Source organism: Monodelphis domestica, chromosome 1 (genome assembly GCF_027887165.1).
Source record: "Monodelphis domestica isolate mMonDom1 chromosome 1, mMonDom1.pri, whole genome shotgun sequence".
Lineage (NCBI taxonomy): Eukaryota > Metazoa > Chordata > Mammalia > Didelphimorphia > Didelphidae > Monodelphis > Monodelphis domestica.
In genome coordinates, this window is record NC_077227.1 from 737,579,200 (window position 1) to 737,601,262 (window position 22,063).

The following is a 22,063-nucleotide window of genomic DNA, read 5'->3' on the forward strand; positions in this document are numbered from 1 at the left end:
GGACAAATAATTGTATTATGTTTTAAATAAGATAACATCAGTTATCAGTTGTGACTAGTCACTGTTAACAGAATAATAAATGTCAGCCCCCCTACAACTGATCAATTGCTCAGTAATGCATTCAAAGAATGCAGCTTCTCTCATTTCTGCGATCTAGTTTCTCTTTACTTAATTTGGATTAGGTCCTAGAATCAGAGAATGTTAAAGCTGGACAGGTCTTTCAAAATTAGGTGCCTGTGTACTCACTCACTCTCACACACTCACACACACACACACACACACACACACACACGCACACCCCAACCTCTCCGTGGCTATGATCCACACTATAATTTGTAGCTTTACAATCACAAACTCTTACAGACCGTAAGCGGAAAGAACCCAATCCAGACTATCAGAGGTAAACTAGATGAGGGAGCAACAGTTTCTCAAAAGATAAATCAGGCTTACTTCCTTCCCCTCATGCTGTAGTTTTCTATTCGTATCAGTCACTTGATTCTGTGGAGAAAAGACAATTTTAGAGTCACATGGAGCAAACATTAGACAGACTGCACATGGTAAGAGAAAGCAAACATAATCAAAGATGAGGACTGGCTGAGCACAGAGCATTTATTCCATCTTCTCTGCCTGTCAGTACACCCTGAGGTTCAATTCCACTGACCCACAGACTCACAACTTAGAGATCCTTCTGCACCAAGAGAAAAGTAACTTTGATGAAAGACAGATTTTTTGAACCATCCGAGCCATGCTACTTGAGGAAATGGACACTACGCTTCCATTCAAATGTGGGCTCCTGCAGACTACCTGGAGAGGAAGCGTGGGGACCATGGCAGCAGATTAGAAATCCTCACCAGAACTGACAAACCAAAGAGGATCAACATCCATTCCTACGACATGGAGGAGGGAGGGGTTTTTCATCACACATCCAGCTCGTCCTCTTGTAACAAATGACGTTGTCCTTCACATGGGCAGAAACTCTGTGCCATGACTACAGGGCCTAAAATTTTCTAAAACTTGAAGGTGAGATATTGCAACCACTTTCCAATGGAGGAAGGCTGCAGACCAATAGGAAAATGACTCAGCCCACAGGGGGAGCCTGCAGATGGAGTTAGACAAGTGGGAAATAATGGGATGTGTCAACCTGACCTGTGCTCCATGTGGCCAAAGGTCAAGGCCCCTAGAATAGGATGGGCCATTCCAGTTAGGGGAAGAGAGCAGACAGGCAGCCCAAGGGAACTACTCTGCTAAGAGCTGTCATTTTTGAGCCCCAAGGACAGAGCCTGAGCCAGGCTTCACCAAAAAGAGGGTCAACATTTCATGAACAATTTTTCCTTCCCGTATTCCTTCAAATGCTGGCCTAGAGATGAGAAAGATGAGAGAGAAAAGGTCTCCAGGGATGCAACTAGTTCAGTGAAAAATTATGTCCAGAAGACCTTCACTGACTCAAGCCCATATTTACTCTGCATTTATCTGCTTCTTTAATGAGTTTTTTAAACTTTGTCCCAGTTGAATTAGGGTTGCAGGTTTGTAAATGGCCCCGGTCTGAACTCCTCAAGATGGTAGCAGCAACAAGAGAGAAGGAAGGAGAGAACCTCACTGGGCCTGGGGCTTTCAATTCAGTGATGAAAATGATTCCTTGACTCCCAAGAGGGCTTTGTTCAAGAGATGCTCAGGAAAGATTATCAGAAAAGTGCACTTTGGGAAATCAAATCTCATTTCTCTATAGACTTTTAACGGGGACCTCCTTAATCTTCTCTGCTGTTAAACCTTTAGCTGAAAGTGGCCCTCCCACGTGGGTGTGGAGGTTTTCTGTCTCCCTCTCTTCTGCTCCTTTAGCAAATAGCTGAGAGTCTGAGTCAAGGCAGATCCACACATTAGGGATATTCTCAGGTCCTTGAACCTCATTTCAGAAGTACAGATATGAAAACACTAAACACTAAAAAGGTTGGTTTTGCCTAATTCTGTGGTCACACCTCTCATTATCAGACAAGACGAAGGTGGCAGCCCAGGTTCTCGCTGGCACTTCAGGCCTCCCACATGTATGTTAATCCGACTTCTATTTCCCATACTGATAGAAGAAGCTAGAAAGAATGGAAGAATGCTCCCAATCCCCCACCATGAACTCTCTGATCAGGGACATTGGCCTCTTGAATGTCCCACCAATAAGACTCTCCACCTCTGGACATTCTGCCTGGCCTAGAACACTCCCCCTTCAAGTTCCAACTAAAAGCCACCTTCTCCAGGAAGGCTTCTCTAGTCCCTCAGTTCCAGGGCCCTATAGAGAGCCTGTTTTGTACATTTTTGTTTGCATAGTGTCTCTCTTGCTAGACTGGAAAGGCAGACACTGTCTTTTGTCTGTTTTTGTATCCACGGTGCTTAGCAGAGTGCCTGGAACATAGCAGGCGTTTTCTAATTGCTGACTGAGGACTGAGCTTGGCAAATCCTACTTCCCCTACTACAACTTTTTAGTTTATTTTCATCCAACAAATACCCAAGTGTCTGCTGCACATGAGGCACTTTTATCACAAAACCACAAGTAATGGCCCACGGCCCCTACCCTCAAAAAATATACCCTCTACGGGGGGGTACAACATGTGTACAAATTAAGTCAGCCACAAGGCAGAGTCTGATGGCAGCAGAGAAGACCAGAGGAAACCCCGAGAAGAGTTCACATTCAGGGGGATAAAGAGAAGCTTTGTGGAAAAGAGGCCCCTGAGAGGAAGCTGAAGAGAAGATAAGGATTTCAACAAGCAAAGGTAATCCAGGCATGAAGGGCAGTCTGCAAAAAAAAGGAACAGAGGCTGGAGAATGCAGGACAAGATTGGGGGACAGAGAGTTGAGACACAGACGGGAAGAGGAAAAACTAAGCGCAGTCAGACAACTGCAGATCCGGAGCTGGAGAAGAGACTTCCACCTCAAGTACAGACACAGTTCGTGCCTTGATGGCTCCCCCTGGTGCCAGGGTCTAACAGGCAGCGAAGGGGCGCACTGTTCTGTTGTGATTCCAATAGCACTTGGCTCGTTAGTGCTCACGGCTACAAGAGCGAGGGGTGCTTTTCTCCTTCTTGGAGGGGCGCCACCCTCCTCGCCATCAACAGAACACTCGCTGCCACCACAAGAGACAAACGTCCTCTCCAAAACGGGCCGGAGTCAAGGGCTGCGGGCCGAGCCCCACCTCACTGACACAGAGCACAGGCTGACGCAGCTTTCGGAGCCATCTGTGGTAAAAGGGGTCAGTGGCCCCACCAAAGCCTTCCCTACAGGCATGAACGTTCACCTTCCCCAAACCTCTCACCCTGGACACGGGCAGAGACAGAGATGCCGAGATCGAGGATAAGCGTCAGGGGGCGAGGAAAGGGGGCCCAGCGGGATGCCGCCAGGAAAGAGCGAGGGCAGCCCTGAGGGTGCTGTCAGAAGGCAGGAGTGACCGGCAGAGAGCCGGGGCCGCTGAGAAATCAAAGGGCTCACCTCCTGGAGAGCTTCTGGCAGGACGAGGACAAGTGCCCCCCGAGAGGTAGGAATGGACATTTGGGGTCTGACACAACGTTTAACGGAAGAACCTTGGCAGGGGAGAGGAAATTCAGCGGGGACGAATGTAAACATCACCCCGTGGGTTCACAACACCTTCATGAGCCCTGTAGCCCGGGGGGGGGGGGGGGGGGGGGGTAAGGCTGCAGAGCGTCAGGGGGCCCATTCAGAGTCAGGTAGGCAGGGAGTTACTGTACGCAACATAAGTAAAGCCTCCACCAAGGGGGCACCCACCGTCCTCAGCACGGAGACAGTAGCATCCACCACAAACCAGAAGCAGGCCCACCTCCAAGGGTCTGGGCTCCTCAGACTGGATGGAAGAGGTCCAGAAGGGGGCGGCCAGAAGGGTGGGAGGACTAGAGGCTGCTCCAAACCAGCACAGAGAAGACCTAACGGGTGTAGACGTGGTGGAGGAGCCCGAGGGCTCTCGATGAGGCAGAAGAGTGATCGCTACTAACGCTGTTTGCAAAGCCCTTGACGTGCGATCACACGTGGCCTTCACAGCAATCCTGAGAAGGACCAGCGTGATCCCCATTTTACAAACGAGGCAATAAGGCCAACGGCCTTACTGACCTCCTTGGGGTCCTACAGCTAGTAAGTGTCTAAGGCAGAACTCAGGCCACCTCACACCCTAACTTGTTCTACGTGACCCCAAGAAGGCAGAACTAGACATGGTGGGTGTCGCAGAGAAAGAACTGCTAGCACAACATAAGGAAGATCTCACTAATACAACAGCGAGTCTCCTCTCCTCTCCCCTCTCCTCGAGGCCTTAAAGCCAGGTTGGAGAGCCCTTTCCTAGGGGTTCTGAAAAGAGTTGTCTGTCCAGGTTAAACCAGAATTTCCTCCCAAGCCTTGGCCTTTGTGGCTCCCCAATACACGAGGTTCCCATTCTGCCCTTTCATCGGCGCCCCTCTCCAGCCACCTCGGACAGGAGGCCCGAGCCTCTATGAAAAGCCCCTAGAACAGGCACAAAGCACTCAGTTTGCCCAAGGAGTCACTGTGTCCCTGGCAGTCCACCCTACTCGTTTCCTCCACAATCTCGAAGGAAGCTTCCAAACGGGAGCCTGGGCGATTGCATTCTTCTATCGCAAGACTCCAACTAGGGGTGAAGGGAAAGACCAGGAAGAGATCCCCGTGGAGTCGCTGCAGCTTGTTCGCAGACCGAAGCCAAATCCGAACGCTCTTCTGCGAAATGTCTCATCAGCCTTACTAAAAGGAAGAGACTCCCCCCAGGGGTCATTCCTCCAGCTTCTAGCGGCCTGCCCTACCAAGCTTCAAGGATGTCCGGCTTTGTTTTTCTCTGCTAGCTCTTTTCCCTTCTTTCAGCCCATTCCGACGTGTGTTCTAACCCAGCGGATCTTCCCGACTTCAACTCCGGGGGGGGGCTCTTGGTCAGGTCAAGGATGCACGCGAGGACGAGGGCCCTCTGCCAGGCTACCTGGATCTAAGTCCGCTCCATGAACAAGAGAACTTGGACCCACTGCCCAGTGTCTGCAGGGTGGGCCGACCAGCCGCGACTGCTAGGAACCCTGGCCCACTGGTCCTGGAGGGAGGGCGTGCAGAGAAGGCCGCCTCCGTGGCGGAAGGGGCTCCACTTCCCTGGGGCTCGCCCACCAATGCACGGTCAGAAAAGGACAGAACAGGGAGGGATGAGGAAATCCCAAGAAACCAGCAGCCTCCCCGCCTGCCCGACCCCCCGGCCTGGGAGCTCAGAGAGGGGGAGCGGCCTCCACTCATTCCAACAGGAAGGGCTCGCCCAACAAGAAGCTCCCCGAAAGCTGCCGGCACAACCCTCTGCTGCCTGTGGCGGGGGGGGGGGGGGGGGGGGTCTGCGTGCCTGGCGTTTCCATCACCCTGGAGAGGTCACGGAACACCCGGGACGAAGAGAGAAGTAACCAGGGGCCCCTGGGGTGCCCGTGCGCCCCTCCACTCCCTCCAAAGTGCCCAAGGAGCTCTCGCTCGCCAAGGTCACGGCCTCTTCCATCGGCTCCTCCTCGCTCCGGCTCTCCACCTGTGTGTCTGGCGCCGTCTTCCTGGCCGGGCTCTCCTCCGGGTCAGGCCCGCCACTGGAGGGCACCCTCAGGGCTCACCTGTGCTCCCCACCACTTCATCGGCCCTCCCCCGCTCACGAGCCTCAGCTCTTCCCATCCTGCCCCGATGGCCCTGCTGGCCTCCAGATTCACCTTCAAGTCAGCCTGTCCAAGCTCTCCCGAGCTCCTCCCGGGCCCCAGGCTTGCAGCCTAAGTGCTATCACCGGCTCCTGGCTCGCTCACTCGCTCGCTCGCGGAACGTTTCCTCTTCTCGACCCCTTTGCTTATGGTTTACGAGCCTCAGCCTCCGTTCTAGAGTCCATCCAGAGTGTCCGGGCCAAGGGCTGGGCACCGGGCTCAAGAGACTGGCCCAAGACCTACACAGCAGGGGCGGGGGCTGTCTGAGGCCCAAGCATTGGGTTAAGTGACGGCCGGGGTCCCACGGGAAGCACCTCCGGCCACAGTTGAACCCAGGGCCTCTCCTCTCCAGGCCTGGCCAGCTGCCCTTCAACCTCTCCTGAATATGGCCGCTCTCTCGTCCGCCAGGCCCCTGGGCTATGGCCTGCTCGTTGGCCTCCCTGTCTCAAATCTCTCCCCCAAATTCAGCTGCCAAAGTGATCGTCCAAAAGACTAGCCAAAACGGCAGACTCAAGGGCAAGGTCCTGGCGGGCCCGGAGCCCTTCCTCACATTTCCTGCTCCCTGCAGGTACTTTTCCTGGCTGCCCCCAGGGCCTGGAGCACCCCCCCCCATCTTTGCCTCCTGGCTTCCCTGGCTCCCTTCAAGTGCCAAGAGAAGGCTCACCTTCTACAAAAGCCTTCCGGCAGCCCCTTTGCTGGGGGCTTCCCTCGGGGACCTCTGGCTGGTTCACAGCTACTGACGGGGCCTGGCACACAGCAGGCGCTTAATAAATGCTGACTAACAACAACTATTTTGTAAGACAACTCCTGGGCTGGAGCCCTTTACGTAAAGATGATGGAAGAAAAGAAACAAGAACAAACACGCAAATCTGGGAACCCCGTGAAGGACAAAAGAGCATCTGTCCGTGGTGGAGCCAGAGAGGAAAGCCAAACCTGGCGAGACAACGTGGGGCAAAGGTGGGCCTTCTACGGCCCGAGGAGCCTGAAGAGCCCATCAAGGTCTGCTGACGACGCGGCTCCCCACCTTCTGTCTTGTCCCTAAGCTGCGCCAGCTCTGTAAGAGTCTCCACTCTCCCAGCTGCCCCCAGAAAGGCTTTTGACCTCCTGAGTTCCTGAACCCATGGCCAGGCCTTCTCTTGGGGGGGAAAGGGCTACTGTGCTTGCACACCGCCCCCCTTCCAAGGAGAGAGACCCGCTTAGCCAGCACCGCCACCAAAGAGGGGAAAAGGCAAAAGCCCCATTGAGAAGGAGGCCTGAGGAAGAGGAGGGTCCGGGTCCGAGTCTAGAGGGCGCAGGGCAGAAACAAAGCAGATGGCCAACAGGATGCAAGGAGCAGGTTCCCTCCCCTACTTCTAACCCTCAGCACTTCTCCATCACAGGTGACCCATCTGAAGGCTGTCAAAATCCTCACTGCCTCTTTCTGCCCATGCTCAACTCTTACCCAAGACCATCAATCCCAGGCCCCCCCAAAACTAGACCCACTTCCCCACCTCCTCCCCAGCTCTCCCAGCCTCCTCCCCTCCAGCCCTCCCAGCCTCCTCTCTGCCATCTTCACCAGCCCTCCCTGCCTCCTCTCTGCCATCTTTACCAGCCCTCCCTGCCTCCTCTCTGCCATCTTCACCAGCCCTCCCAGCCTCCTCTCTGCCATCTTCACCAGCTCTCCCAGCCTCCTCCCCTCCAGCTCTCCCAGCCTCCTCCCCTCCAGCTCTCCCAGCCTCCTCTCTGCCATCTTCACCAGCCCTCCCTGCCTCCTCTCTGCCATCTTCACCAGCTCTCCCAGCCTCCTCCCCTCCAGCCCTCCCAGCCTCCTCCCCTCCAGCCCTCCCAGCCTCCTCCCCTCCAGCTCTCCCAGCCTCCTCTCTGCCATCTTCACCAGCCCTCCCTGCCTCCTCTCTGCCATCTTCACCAGCCCTCCCAGCCTCCTCTCTGCCATCTTCACCAGCCCTCCCTGCCTCCTCTCTGCCATCTTCACCAGCCCTCCCAGCCTCCTCTCTGCCATCTTCACCAGCCCTCCCAGCCCCCTCCCCTCCAGCCCTCCCAGCCTCCTCTCTGCCATCTTCACCAGCCCTCCCAGCCTCCTCCCCTCCAGCCCTCCCAGCCTCCTCCCCTCCAGCCCTCCCAGCCCCCTCCCCTCCAGCTCTCCCAGCCTCCTCCCCTCCAGCTCTCCCAGCCTCCTCCCCTCCAGCTCTCCCTGCCTCCTCTCTGCCATCTTCACCAGCCCTCCCAGCCTCCTCCCCTCCAGTCCTCCCTGCCTCCTCACCTTCAGCCTGTGGGCTTCTCCTCTCACTTTCAGAAGTTCCGTGATGGAGTCCACAAAGCCCTGGTAATGGAAGTTACACATTTTCTCAATCTCCCGGTCGTGATTGCGGATTCGGGATTCCAGCTTCTCCATGAACCGACTGTGCTCCTCGCCATCATAGACAGACCTGAAACAGGAGTTTGCACAAGGTAAAGCCGCAGCCACAGCGGGCAGGCGTTGACTTCCGAGGACAGAGCCGGCGGTAGCCCACGCTCAAGCTACGTGGCATCCCAGCACAAAAGCCGATGGGCTTCTGGCAAAGGACACAAAGGATGAGTGACACACTGACCGGAGCCCGGCTGCAAACAGTGCGTCCCAAATGTCTGGTGCCTGACTGACGACTTGTTTCCACAGATAAGGGGAACTAAGAGTACTTGCAGAGAGCTTGAGGAACCCAGAAATGTTTACTCTTCATCGGAGCAGCCCATCCTCTGAGGAAAGGCAAAAAGGAAACGAATGGGCCTGCAAAAGGCAAAATAGGCTAAAATTTGGAGGTAGTTGGGAATGCAGTGGATGGAGCGCTGGACAAGGCCCTAGTTCAAATCCAGACTTAACCGCTTATCTAGCCCTGTGACCCTGGGCAAGTCACTTAACCTGTCCTGGCTGTTTCCTTATCTGTAAAATGAAGATGACAACGGCTCTTACATCCTAGGCTTCTAGTAAGGATCCAATGGGAGAATACCTTGAAAGCTTAAAGCACTTTATAAATGGCTAGCTATTTGCTATTAAGTGATTTAGCCATGGATTCCAACTGCCATAAGTTTTTTCAGTTTCCACTATGAAAATGAGAACATAAAGACACCCTCCAGCTACATGCAAAGAATAAAAAGGGCATGTTGCCATAAGGGGGAATTTTCTGAAAGTCGGGGTGCTCACTACGGAGCGATCAAAGGATGGGGTCCGCTTTGCCTTTTCTAAAGGCCTTTAAGACAAGGAGAGAGTCTCACCTGCTGGGCTGCCAGACCCTCTGGAGGCCTCAACCTCAAGTCCACTTCTACCTTCAAAATGCCCACGTCTGAGAGGTCAAAAAGGAATGCTTGGGGCAGGGGAGAAGCAGGAGAGCTGGAATAAGGAAGACTTTTCACATCTCGCCTCAAGCCCTTCCTGGCTATGGAAACCTGGGAAAGTCACTTAATTTCTCAATGTCCTCATCTGCAAAATAGGAATGCTCTAGCATGTACCTCAGAGCTGTTGTGAAAACCCAAGAGATCCCATAGGTAAAGTGCCTTTTGTCAGGGGGAGGCAGCAGGCCCACGATGACACCGGCATAAGGAACCAAGAGAATTTCACCACTAAAGCGAGTCAGCTTCTGTGCCATCTCTAGTCTCAGAAAGAAGCGAAGGTGAAGTGACTCGCCCAGGGTCACACAGTCAAGATGGGTCAGCAGCAGAATCTGGATCCAGATCAGCCTTTTATCCATCATACCACACTTCCTCTATCGTGCTGCAAAGTTAACATGACGACGGTTATCACCATTGTTTGTCTCACCAAGAGTTCGCATTAGTAACCGTATCCTCCTCTGGTTTCTGGTGCCAGTGCAGGTCCACATAGCCCATCACAGCTGATGGCCTGTCCAGTTCCACTTTAACTGGCAGCTCTGCTTATAACCATCTCCTACTTTTGTTCTCCTTGCTCAAAACCCTTCAACCTTATCAGTCTTCCCATGATTCTCTGAATTCCTTCTACTTGTTGCTTCTACAGAGCAAGCTTGTTTCATTCTATGATTATAATTATTACCTTTTTTGTATCACAACGTGGTCAGCCATTCTCTAACTGATGAGCCAGGTTTTTCCAGATTTCCACTACCACAAAAAGCATTGCTATAAGTATTTTGGGACAGAGAGAGTTTTTCTTTTTATCTTTGATATTCTTGGAACATATATGCAGTAAGAGGAACCGTGAGTCAAAGGGCATGAATTTTGGTTATTTTTTAAAATAATTTCACATTCTTTTCCAGGATGGCTATTAGTCTAGGCTACCTCTTTCCACCAAGCTGCCAATCACTGAATTGAACTGCTCTAAAAAGGCCAGACAAAATCTGTGACTACTGTTCCAGGTGAGCACCAACCAAACTGGCCGTGGAGATCGGAAAGGACTGGAATGAACGCCAATCAAGGCACAACATAAATGTTTATTCCTTCACTTTCCTTCCCTTTAGCATCTGTTATGAGGGTCTACAAGACAATGTATATAGAGCTCTTTGCAAGTTATCCATTATATGTCAACTCTAGAAATAGAAAAGATTTTTAAAAATTATTCCAGGAAAGGCAGTGAATTACAGATCTCCCTCCACTTTAAATCTTCCCAAACCACACAGAGGAAGAAATCTTTCCAAGTTCTCATTATCCAGTTAATAAACAATTTCAACCAAAAATAAAACTAAAGAATCGCCATTGATCAGAGGGCAGTTTCTGAACATCCAAGGCAAAGCCAAGCATTCTGTTCCTTGCTATCCATGCTCCGTATGGACATATAGCTCCTGTCATCCACACCTTCCTCCCCATTCCTCCTTGTCTGGAGGTTAGGGAGTCAGATGCTGCTGAGGAGGCCCTTGAACAACAAGTCAATTCTCTAGATCAAGTAATAAGGTTTAATATTGATTCAATATCAACAAGTTCATCATCAGGCCCATCAGGCCCCAGAAACTCATAATTTTGAGTTCAATTTTTACCTCTTTACACCTAAAAAGCTTCAGATTTTCCCCCCACAGGTTGCTGTTAACAATATAATATGCCATCGCAATAGGAAATTTCCTCCAAGGAAAAAAACCTGATTTACAAAAATATCAATCCTCTATTCTATTTAATTCAAAGACTTTTTAATAAGCATATAAGCAAGGCACAGTGAAAGGAACCAGAAATACAAAGAAATGCAAAATTCAGTTCCTCTCCTCAAGGAGCTGACATGCAATTGATGGATACACTCACACCAATAAGGAAATATATGCTCATTGGAAGAGAAAGAGAAAACTAACCACTAAGGGCAAGATCAGCAACACTTTCCCATAGTGCTGAGCCTTGAAAGCCACCACGGACTCAATAGAAACACAAGGGAGAAAAAACGTGGCTCTGTGGCCTACACAGAGTCAAGCCTAGACCAGGAAGGAGGAGGAAGCTAGCTTGGCGGGAACAGACAATGGGTTAAGGGGGGAAATGTGAAAGGAATCTGTAAAGACAGGTTGAAACCACAATGGGGAGAGTCAGAAATGTCAAGTGGAGGAGTCTGTATCTGATCACAGATATAATTCAGAGAACCTGAAGGTCCTGAAGGAATTGTGGCGTGGTCCAACTGATGCTTTAGGAAGATTAGTCTGGCAGGGACAAGAAGGAGGAAATGCATTTTGGATATTCTCTTCCCTTACTCTAGCCTCAAAAAAATCAAAAGACAGAAAAAAGAAGTAATGACCTAATTATGAGAGAACTGGTTCTAGTACAAACATTGGAGAAATGGGGGGGGGGGGTCCTGATAGTTTTTATCTGTAAAGTGATGGGATTAGACTAGATCATCTGAAAAAGTTCCTTCTGAATCTACAACGTGCTTCCATTTTCCAGTTTAGTCAAAGGTATACAAAGAATACATATTTTAGAAGCAAAGTAGGATGGTCTAATGACATGCACACACACCCCCCAAAACAGAAAAAAAAAGTCCCTTTCCCTTAATGCATCCCTATCTCCTGCCTGACTCTACCACCCAGGCCTCTTCTGATTCCAAAAATTCACTTCAACACTATAGTATTTGTAAACATGAAAGGGGAATGGGTTGCGTTGCGTTGACAAGCCAAGTGAATATCTCAAGTTGGAAAAGACGAAAACAAAGAAAGGGGAAGAAAAGTCACACTAAAACTCCATGCATTTAAAGGTTTTATTTCTCATGCTAAAGTTTTGGGGTTGTTTTTTCCTAAGGGCTTTTCATAATGGTTCACACCAGGGCTTGGAGGCCAATAAACCAACCACAAACACAAACTAACCCTCCATCAAAACGGAAAGATTTTGAGTCCAAGGCAGGTACTAAACTTTGTGCCTGTCACCTGAGGAAGATCCTGGCCAAGAAAATAGATACGCAGCCTTCCAGGAAGCATGGCTTCCAGGAAAGAAAAAAAAATGTTTTCAGCCTTAGCAGCTCTGCCAGGCAAGCTACTGATACAGGGAAAGGGCACAAAGCTTGTCATTGGAATTCCTCCTCACCCTGGAGGCACATTTCAAATTCTGAAGGATGATGGTTTTCTCCTCCAAGATAGGAAAGGGTCATATGCTGCTCCCTACCTGTCTACTATTTGCATTACACCATCCAAATCAAAACTCAGAACCTTCTTTGACTTAAAACTTACAAGCTTGCTCAGAGCCACCAACTACCCGGGCCTAGGCACAGGATGCAACAAGCAAGAATCAGGTTTAAACTTTGGAAAGGGCACAGATGGATGAGGCTGGCTACCCTACTGCTATTTGTTATAGTCACCAGGTAGTATCACTTCCTAAATCACTGCCCCCAACTTCCCCCCACCCTCCTATACCCCAAGCAAATAATTATATTTAAAATAGAGAGAGGCTGCCATCTAGTGATCACTCATTTACAATACTCTTTAAAAGAAATCAGAAGCTTGCTGCTGCTGCTGCTGCTGTTCCTCTTCCTCCTCCTCCTCCTCCTCCTCCTCCTCCTCCTCCTCCTCCTCCTCCCCCTCCTCCTCCTCCCCCTCCTCCTCCCCCTCCTCCTCCACCCCCTCCTCCTCCTCCCCCTCCTCCCCCTCCTCCCCCTCCTCCTCCTCCTCCTCCTCCTCCTCCTCCTCCTCCTCCTCCTCCTCCTCCTCCTCCTCCTCCTCCTCCTCCCCCCACTACTACCCTGCTTCAAAGAAATCCTAAAGGCCCACCAACCAGCTTCTCAAACACTTCTGGAGGGGGACTTGGGCTGGATGAAGGGAAGACATGCTATGATGACATGCTATTGCAGAGATAAAGTAAGAACTACTCCTTTAAAACAAAACCCTGGATTCCAATTTCCAACCAGGCAGAAGAGTGGTGGAGGGAAAGGGTCAAAATGTGTTTGAAAAGCCCAGGTGTGCCACAGGTGAGTAAGCCCATTCATGAAACCCAATGTGCACTCATGCACACAACTGGTTTAGGTCTCCCTGTCGAAAGTCTGGGAGGGAGCCAGGGCCTTGGGCCAGGTGAGGTGATAGAAAAACAACGAGAACATGTGCTGGCCCCTTAAATCCTGGCTGCCCTTGGTAACTGGTCAAAGACCTTCACAATCTTCACAACGCTGACCTGAAAGGTGCTCTTGTGGTCGTCCCACTACATCCTATCCCCAAAATTCGTGTTTTCCTATACATATCGCCAACGACTAGATTCCGGGACCAGATTCTTCAAACTATGATTAACGGATAGGATATTTTCCACCTAAAGAATGACACTCAGAGTTTTCTATACTGAGTGACTGCAGAATTATGCCACTTGTTTAAACCCTTCACAATTTGATGCACTTTAAAATGACCAAGCAAACCAAATGTTTATCAAGAGGTGAAAGCCTGTTTAAAGGCAGCCTTGTCAGAGAAACAAACTACAGGGCAAAAAAAAACCCAAGTGAAGAAAAGGGGCCACTCGCGTTACATGGGCTATTCCCAATGCAACTGCTAGTTCCCATGAATGATATCCAGGGGCGGCACGGCAAATCAGAGAAAATCTCCAATCACCAGCCAAAGCAAAGACTGCCAGAAAAACTCTGAATGCTTTATTTTTAGCAGACTCTTCTCTAGAAAGTGGCTGAGACTCCATTATTTAGCAAACCACCCAATGCCCTGAAACATCTAAATAGCAGGTGAAAAGCAACATCAGTCCATGGGAAAAGCCATGTAGGGAGGCCATAAGCCTGAAGACCCAAATGTAAGCTAATCATTCCTGATATCTTCTTAGGAAGGGGCAAAAAGCTTAAAAGATTTGGATAGTTATTGGGATGGGCTTCATTAGGACCACGGGAAGGTTGGGTTCATCCTTGGCAGTGTTTTAGACTAATTCAGTTCCAAAAGGGACCCTTTGCCTGTATACTAGGCTTTGCCTCACAGCTCAGTTCTCCATTCATGTGACAGTAATTGGGATATTTTCAGAAGATTTATGTAGACAAGTTCAGGACCAAGAAAACTTTGAGAGAACAAGAAAACTGAAGTTTTTGTTTTTGATTAATCTGTAGAACAAATTCCAGGGTTTTTCTGGTCTTTTCTTTTTAATACATATATTTTTAAACTTCTGTCGTGGTTGCAATCCACAAACATTTTATTCTCATTAAGCTCCATAAAAGCATCATTAGCATTTTTGTTTATTCCAAAGTTAAAAATAAAATGGAAAAATAGCTCTTTGCATGATGTTGAAATAGGCACTGTGAAGGTCAGAAGGAGTTTAAAGCCCCTTTTACCTGCTTACTACGTCACACCACCCACAACTCTGTCCCCGCCACATAACGGCCATTTGAAGGGTCTTCAAATCCCAGCTGCCGCTAACCCAATTTCGGATTAGGGCTCCAAGGCTCCAAGTCTCCACCAAACAGTCTTGCAAAGCTCATGCTACACGTGGATACCCAAAGACAAGCTGAACCACTCGGGCCAAATTCAGTGCCGTAAGCAAGATCAAAACCATTTAAGACTTTTTCCCATTCATGCGGACCCTGCAGTGATAGACGCCCCAACAAGATATCCAATGAGATTCACGACGTGCAACCAAAACAAGCTCAGCTGAGATAGGCTCCCAGGAGGGAAGGGAACCGCTGACACTCCCAAAGGCTGCTCTCTGGGGCAGGAGAGGGGAGACGGACAACAAGGCGGGAACGTTTCCCTCCACCCTGGCCCATGAAGTTACCAAGAGCATGGCTCCAGTTAGCAGCAGCAAGAAGGGGAAGGCAGAGGCGGGCGGCCGGTCACAAGACAGCAAACACACCAACAACTATCCCACGGGAAACAAACAACAACACTCCAAATGAAGGCTATTCCGCCTGCCTTAGCGGCTGCCTCGATAATGTCACCACATTCAAACAATTTATTGGCATCCCTGCCTATTGACAGGGAGGTGGAAGGGTGTGTGGCAACTTCACTTTGGATTTAATGCCACTCCCGGGGCGGAGGGCCATACGGTGTCCTTGGCTTGGCCGTTCCCGATATTGGTCATTGGGCTGGGCCGGCCAGGTCCCGGATTGTGGCTGTGCCACTAAACCCTCACAGGAAAGTAAGCAAAGGAGCCCTGGCCCTACCTGGAAAGTCGGAAATGCTGATGAGGCTTCCAGAATCGTATTCAGTGTGCAAAGCGGGTGATAAATGGAAAAACAACTCGGGCCCTTCATTCGCCATTGACACCTACCCCGTCCATAATACTGCTTACCAGGCAAGATACAGGAAAACAAACGTCCACTTTCTGTGCAGAAAGCTATTTCATTATTTCAGCTAAATAGGTACTTTTCGGAGGAACAAGAACATATTGAAATAGAAAATGCCTAATAGAGGCATCCCTAAGTCTAAGCTACCAATCCAAAAGGGGCAAACCTTTTAACCCAAAGACTGAAACCACAGGCCAACACTGAACACAAGCTGCGGGGAACCCAACCCACCAAGGCCACTGGAACTCGTGCACTTACACTGCTTTACTGAATGAGAATTTACCAAAGCAATCAGCCTTCACAGAACTAATAGATAAAAACCTAACAAAAATATAAAGGTACCCTAAATGGCACATCATATAGAGGCCGCGAGGTAGCTCACTGGGTAAGAAAGATTTGAGTTCAAATTCTTAAACACTTACAAGCTGTGTGACCCTGAACAAGTCTCTTAACCTCTATCTGTCTTGGGTTCCCCTTCTAAAAAGAAGCTAAAGCATCTACCTCACAGAGCTGCTGAGACTCAAATGAGATCCTATTTTTTTAAAGCACTTAACATAGTGACTGGCACACAATACACATTTTAAAGTGTTTGTTCCCACCCCCATATGTATTGAGAAACCTGTCTATTTGAATCATACTTGGCTCCTGGCCTACTAGGCAACACCTAAGTAATCACTGAATATCCACTGGCCAAAACAATGGTACGGTTACCGTTTGCACCCTGAGAATGGTTTATGTAAGACAAAAAGGGGTTCCAGAAAATGCTCCTCGTGCTGCAGAGAGGCAAGCCCCAGGGACGGATGGCTCCCAGCAGGGCACGGTCCTCCACAAACAAGCAAGCACAGCTCCAAGCAGCAACAGGCCCAGGACAAAAAGCAGCTTGACCGCCGCTTCCTACCTGCAACTAAACCTTCAAGGGCAGACGGTCTGCCCAAGGTCTTTCAGAGAGCCAGGCTAAGAGGCCTCACACCCAGGTCCAAGTCCCACCACGTCCTAGTGATTCAGGGGACAAGGCATTTTGTTTCAATTGTATGGCATAAACCATCTATCCTGGCAGAGGGAGGCTTCCTCAGCAGACATTCAATGAAATCATAGAAACGGACTTCAGAAAAGTGAGAAAGGGCAAGTACTAGAAGCTGAAGACCAACATTCTCTAGAGTAGATACACTGACCAAAAGAGATCATTTTTACCACGGCCTAAACCTTGTAAACCTTAAAATTTCTTAGACTTATGAATGTTGGAAATTTCCCCATTGGGAAATTTCATACTTGAAAAAATTTCCTACTGATAGTAAGAACTCTATTGGAATATGAAACTCCTTGGCATGAGAGGATCCTTCTCCTCCCTACTTAAGACTACTTTAGGACAGAAACCTTTTGCTGAACAATGGAAAGGGCTTTGACCTATGCTTAAGCATAGAACAGGAAGTTCTTTGAGTCATGATTGATTTTAGAATTGATACAATAGAGATACTTGGAATGACAGAACCAGGTCTTGGAAACTACAATCTCCACCCTACTCAGAGTAACAGGATTTAGGAAGGGCTGCAGCAAAGATCAAGATTTAATTATTTGAGAATATGACCTTCAACAGACATGTGCAAAGGGGCAGACCTCTGGGGCGTCCTGGGTTAAGCTAGAGCCACCATTGGCACAGGGGAGACATCGACAGTGATTGGTAGATGTGAGAACTGAGGGGAGGAAACTTAGATTGTTTGCTTAAAGATAGAGGGGGTTGATGCTCTGAAGGAGGTCTGAGAGGCAAGAGGTCCTGGAGGGAGAGCTCCTGGAGAGGTCTTGAAGGAGGCTGTGGAAGGAGAACTCAGGAGGAGTCAGGAGGAGAATTCTCTGGAAACATTTCTTGAAAGGAGGCTCTCTTGAAGGTGGAGCCTGAGGTTGGCATGAGAAGCCTTACCTAGAGAGATCTTGGGTGAGTGATAAAACCAACTGACTGATTTATCTCTTAGGACTGAGGTCTAGGCCTTATTGGCTTGAGGCCCTTCATTCTTATTCCTTTCTTGCTTTCTCTCTTTTTCTATTGATTAATCAGTGTATTATAAATTAAATTTCTCTATAAAACCCAGTTGGCTTGGGCATATTCATAAATTGGGAATATATTCCCTGGCGACCATCTTATATTTATATAAAACCAAGACACAGTAGAAAACATATTTCAGCGGTCATAATTGTTATATATTTCCCTTGCTCCCAAACATTTTAATTATCACAGTTTATGGCTCCCACTCTCTTATCTACAATTATTTAACGCTCAAAACTATTTTAAATCTAACAACCTTGAGACAGAAGACGGGATGGTCTGGGAAGAAGCGGGAAGGCACATGGCAAAAAGTCTACTGAAATCTGAGATCTGAGAATCATTTGGTTAGAGCAATAATGTTCCACCCTGCTCTAGAGCAAGAGAAAAAAGGGCTCTTTGGATGATTAAATTGCAACCAGGCCTGGCAGACCCTGAGAGCAAGCCTGCCTGGGGTTCCTAGGCCAGGCTGCCAGGACCTGGGGGAGGGTGACAGAAGTCCCTAAAGGCCCTTTAAAAAAAATGGCTTCCAGGTGGGGATCTGTTATGGTGCTGTGAAGCCTGGGGCCGTTTTTAACTTCCTTTTTTTACTACATGGAACTAAACAGTGGACAAGGGACTACAAGAATGGGAACAAAGAGGGCCCCTGAACATCCCTGCTTAGCTGAAAGCCCAGCTAACTCCCAGGTCAGGACAGGACACACAGACAAGCAAAATCAAAAGAAGCAAAGCCAAATGCCTCCTAGCTGAAGTCTGGCCAGCCTTACAGGGTCTGGGGGAAGAGGCCAAGAGCTCTAGATTGTGAGGGCAAACATGGCAAAACCCTGAAGTCCACTGGGCAAAGGGCGGGCCTGGGCACCCTGCCCCTCCACTGCTTCTGAGACCAAACATTTCATCTCGAAAGGGACCGATAGGGGCTTTGTAATAAAGGATGCAAGGAACAACACTGATTTCTACCCCTCAGCCCCCCCCCCCCCCCAAGGTCATGCTCACAGCAAAGACCAGGCCCAGGACACAAAGTAGAATGTATTCAGGGAATCTCACTGAGTCAGCCACAAGCAGAATTCCAGTTTCAGAGAGTACAGGGCAGCCTCCAAAGCTCTCCTTAAATGCGCCCCCCTTGCTCTGCCTCCGTCATGGAGCACACGGCCCCGAAACCGTCCTACCTCAGCAGCATCATTCCCCCGGACCAGAGTGCCCGGACACCGGCCCCTCCAACCCGAGGGCCACGTGCTGCCCGTCTACACGGGGCGAGGCCTCTGCACGGACAGCCAGCTCCCACCTGACAGCGCCAGGCAGTGTGGGCCAAGCTACTTTCCTTCAAAGGCTTCTGAGGGTAACGGCTGAGTAGTCTGGGAGGGAAAAGCCTCAGCTGTCCTTACTTGCTGAGGCCCCCAAAGTCCCGCCGGAGCATCTGAAAGAGCCCAGGCCTCCTCCTCCATCACAGACTGGTCAGAAGGAACGCTTTGCAGCGCGCGCTCTATCCCACAGAATCGCAGGGCCCCCAAGGATGCCGGATGGTCAAAGAGTCCAGTAACACAGGGGAGGGGAGCCCCCAGGAGAAGGGGTCAGCAAAGGCCTCCTCAGTCCAAGGAGCCACTTCAATCACCTTCCCCCACCCCCACCCCCAAGAAGTCATTAAGGGCATGGCAATCCCATCCACGTTTCATTAGGCCTCGGGGCCATCCATTCTTTCTACAGTCTCCCGCTGACAGACAGCAGGGGGGGGCCGGCCGAGTCCCCCAGGAAGAGCTGAGCCCTACAGCAGCCCTCCCAGCAGGGAGCCCATGACGGCTGTGATAAAGGACGAAAGGGGTGCAAAAACTGAGAATGACTGACAGGAGCGTGCCTGCGGGTCACGCGGGAGCCTGGGCCTCGAGATCTGGGGAAACCATGTCCGAAGGGCTTCACCTCAGTGTGCTCTCCTGGAAGGCCCGAAGGCTGGAAGACCAGCAGAGGAAAGAGGCTTTTGGGTCTGGCTGCCCGCAGCATCAGTAAGAAGATCTCTGGACCTGCTTGGATGTCAGCCAACTGAAGACCCTGATTGGACTCCTGGTGGGAGACGTGGCTGTCGGAAAGTTCATGCCGCGCTTAGTAAGATCGTTGGGTTCCTTTATAGATATTCGCTTTTAAGTTAAGTCCAAGAATACTTTGCTCCTGAACCCTTGTTCCTTCCTCCCCTTCCCAAACAGATCCACCCGAATGTACTTTATATGTTCCCTCCTGTGCTTTCCTCACCCCAAAGCCCATCATAACGCCCCTTGATTCACACTTCGGGGCGCACTGAGGGCAGGTGACGGGAAGGCTTCGGCTTTCCTTCCGTTCTGAGGGTGAGCCGTCTACACTTCCACCTTCTCTTTCATCCAGCGGGCCCTCACTGGCCACTTACCTAACAGAAAACTACAACCTCTCTGAGGAGGAGAGAAGTCAAGTCTCCATCCTGAGACAGGATGCAGGATGGGATGAGCCTCCATGTCAAAAAGGCTTTTAATCACATAAAACCAAGTGGGAGAGCTTGAAGAAATTAATGCTCAGTCTTGAAAAAGTCCAGGAAATGGGAGAAGTCCCCCCCAGCCAGCCTAGCTGCAGCCAACAGGCAGCCCCCCAACTGAGGCCAGCATGGAGAGAACTCACCATGAGCCAAAGCTTTTAATGTCCCTCCTTTTTGAAGGCACAATGGAAACAATTCCCCAGAACAAAGAAGCTGCGTCAGCGGGCTCTCTGCACTCAAACTCTTTCAAGTTGGAAGGACAGTTGATTCACACCATGTGTGGGAAAGAAACATGAGTTCAAACCAAGCAAGATAAATTTCTGGCCCCCAGAGCTGGTTAATATTAAACTGTCATGAATCATCTTTACAGTGCGTTGTAAACAAAATATTTTGTTTACCCTCCCGTCTCCGACTGGACCCTCCCCCAAAAGGGAAATGTTAGGACAATTCGTAATGCCCAGGTCCCATATGCTCCCTCCACCAGGAGACAATCTTCAAATGCTGACACCATGCATTGTATTAAAAGCAAGCCCGGAGCCAGAGGCCGACGCCCACCGCGGATGCAGGAAAGGGCCCCGCGGCCCAGGGCCCACCTGGCACTGTTACCGCTGGCACTTCCGCCCGGCCCAGGGGCTCTGCCAGGGCCTGGCTCCCAGCGGTCCTTCTCAATGGCAGAAGACTGCTGACAGCCTCTGAGCCAGGGGAGAGAGCGTAGGACGGAGCCAAGCCTCCTGGGCAGACATTTGTCCACAGATCCATTCAGACGAGCAGAAGCAAAGTCTAATCAAGTCATCCACCAGCCCCAAGTGCTCGGCACCTCACAGAAAGAAGATGAGGTGGACCCTGCTTTGGCAGCGCGTGGGAGCTAGCTATAATACTGATTTTAAGGGGAATCGAGGTTGAGAGGCTTCTGTAACCAGCTCTCTATTATCTGATTACAATAGACTTGTGTACAAGGCTCTGTGCGAAGCGCTTTATAACTATAATGAATTATTATGTCATTAGATCCTCACAACAACCCTACCAGGTAGGGGCTGTGATTGTGTATTGGTTCCAAGGCAGAAGAGCAGGGGTGAAGGGACTTGCCCAGGGTCACACAGCTAGGAATTGTCTGAGGCCGGATTTGAACCCAGGACCTCCCGTCTCTAGGCCTGGCTCTCAAACCATTGGGCCACCCAGATACTCCGTTATTGGTTCTTCAGAGGAAACATCTGTGTGATAACCTACCTGAAACAAAGCAGGGGTTCTCCATTCCCCCCACCTACTCCTCCAACCCCTTTCCACTAAAGCCAAGGCCACTCACTGCAGGCCAAGGGCCAGACCTTGAAGCTAGGCCATGGCAGGGATGGCGCTGTCCTTGCGTCCATGTGCGAGAGCGCTCTTCTGCGGTTCGGATTATTCCTGTCATGGCTCGGGTGCCCACAGTTATCCTTGAGAGCCTTCTCTGAGACAGGAGTCCTTGCCCTACTCTGGGTCATGCTAACCCGCTGACAACGGGCTAAAGTCTATGGCCCTTATACTAAAGGAGGGTTATCAAAGTCAGCACCCCAGCTAAATGATACAGAGGACAGAACACTTAATTAGTGGGCAGAAAGCCTGGATTTCCAATTCTGCCTCAGCTAAAATTCCTAGGTGGGAGCGCCTGGACCAGTCACTCTCAACCTCACTTTCCTCATCTAGAAAGTGGGAACAATAACAGCACCCACCTCCCAGGGTTGTTGTGAGAATGAAATAACACAGAGAGAGAACTCTACAAACCTTAAAAGTGCAAGTTGTTTTTATTAGTTCTTATCTGGGTTTTTGAACTCAGTCTCTCCATCTATTATTCTTAGTACTCTCTAAATGATTATCTGGTCCAAAATATCCATGCTTCTCACCTCTTATACTGAAGCAGACAATCCCAATATGGCAGCACATGACTAGAGAGTCTGGAAAGGAGAGTAAGTTGGTATATAGATTCTGGATATTGTATTTACTAGGCTAACCTGCTCTTCACCAATGGGATCCTGAATAAACAATATTCAAATTAGACAAACTCAACATATAAATTGCCTAAACGAACAAAAGAGGAAGCAGAATACTTAAATAATCCCATCTCAGAAAAAGAAATTGAACAAGCCATCAAGGAACTTCCCAATAAAAAATCCCCAGGGCCAGATGGATTCACAAGTGAATTCTAGCAAATATTT

The 22,063-nt window shown here is 49.9% G+C and overlaps 1 protein-coding gene across 1 annotated transcript in view; it reads right to left on the bottom strand.

Moving 5' to 3' along the window:
• EXOC6B (exocyst complex component 6B) overlaps positions 1-22,063 on the bottom strand; it is a 468,443-nt gene that overhangs the window by 387,718 nt on the left and 58,662 nt on the right. The window contains exons 2-3 of the mRNA XM_056814064.1: positions 7,957-8,122; positions 451-498 (exon numbers count right to left, since the gene is read on the bottom strand). Of these exons, the coding sequence (XP_056670042.1) occupies positions 451-498; positions 7,957-8,122 (214 nt within the window). The remainder of the gene's footprint in view (positions 1-450; positions 499-7,956; positions 8,123-22,063) is intronic.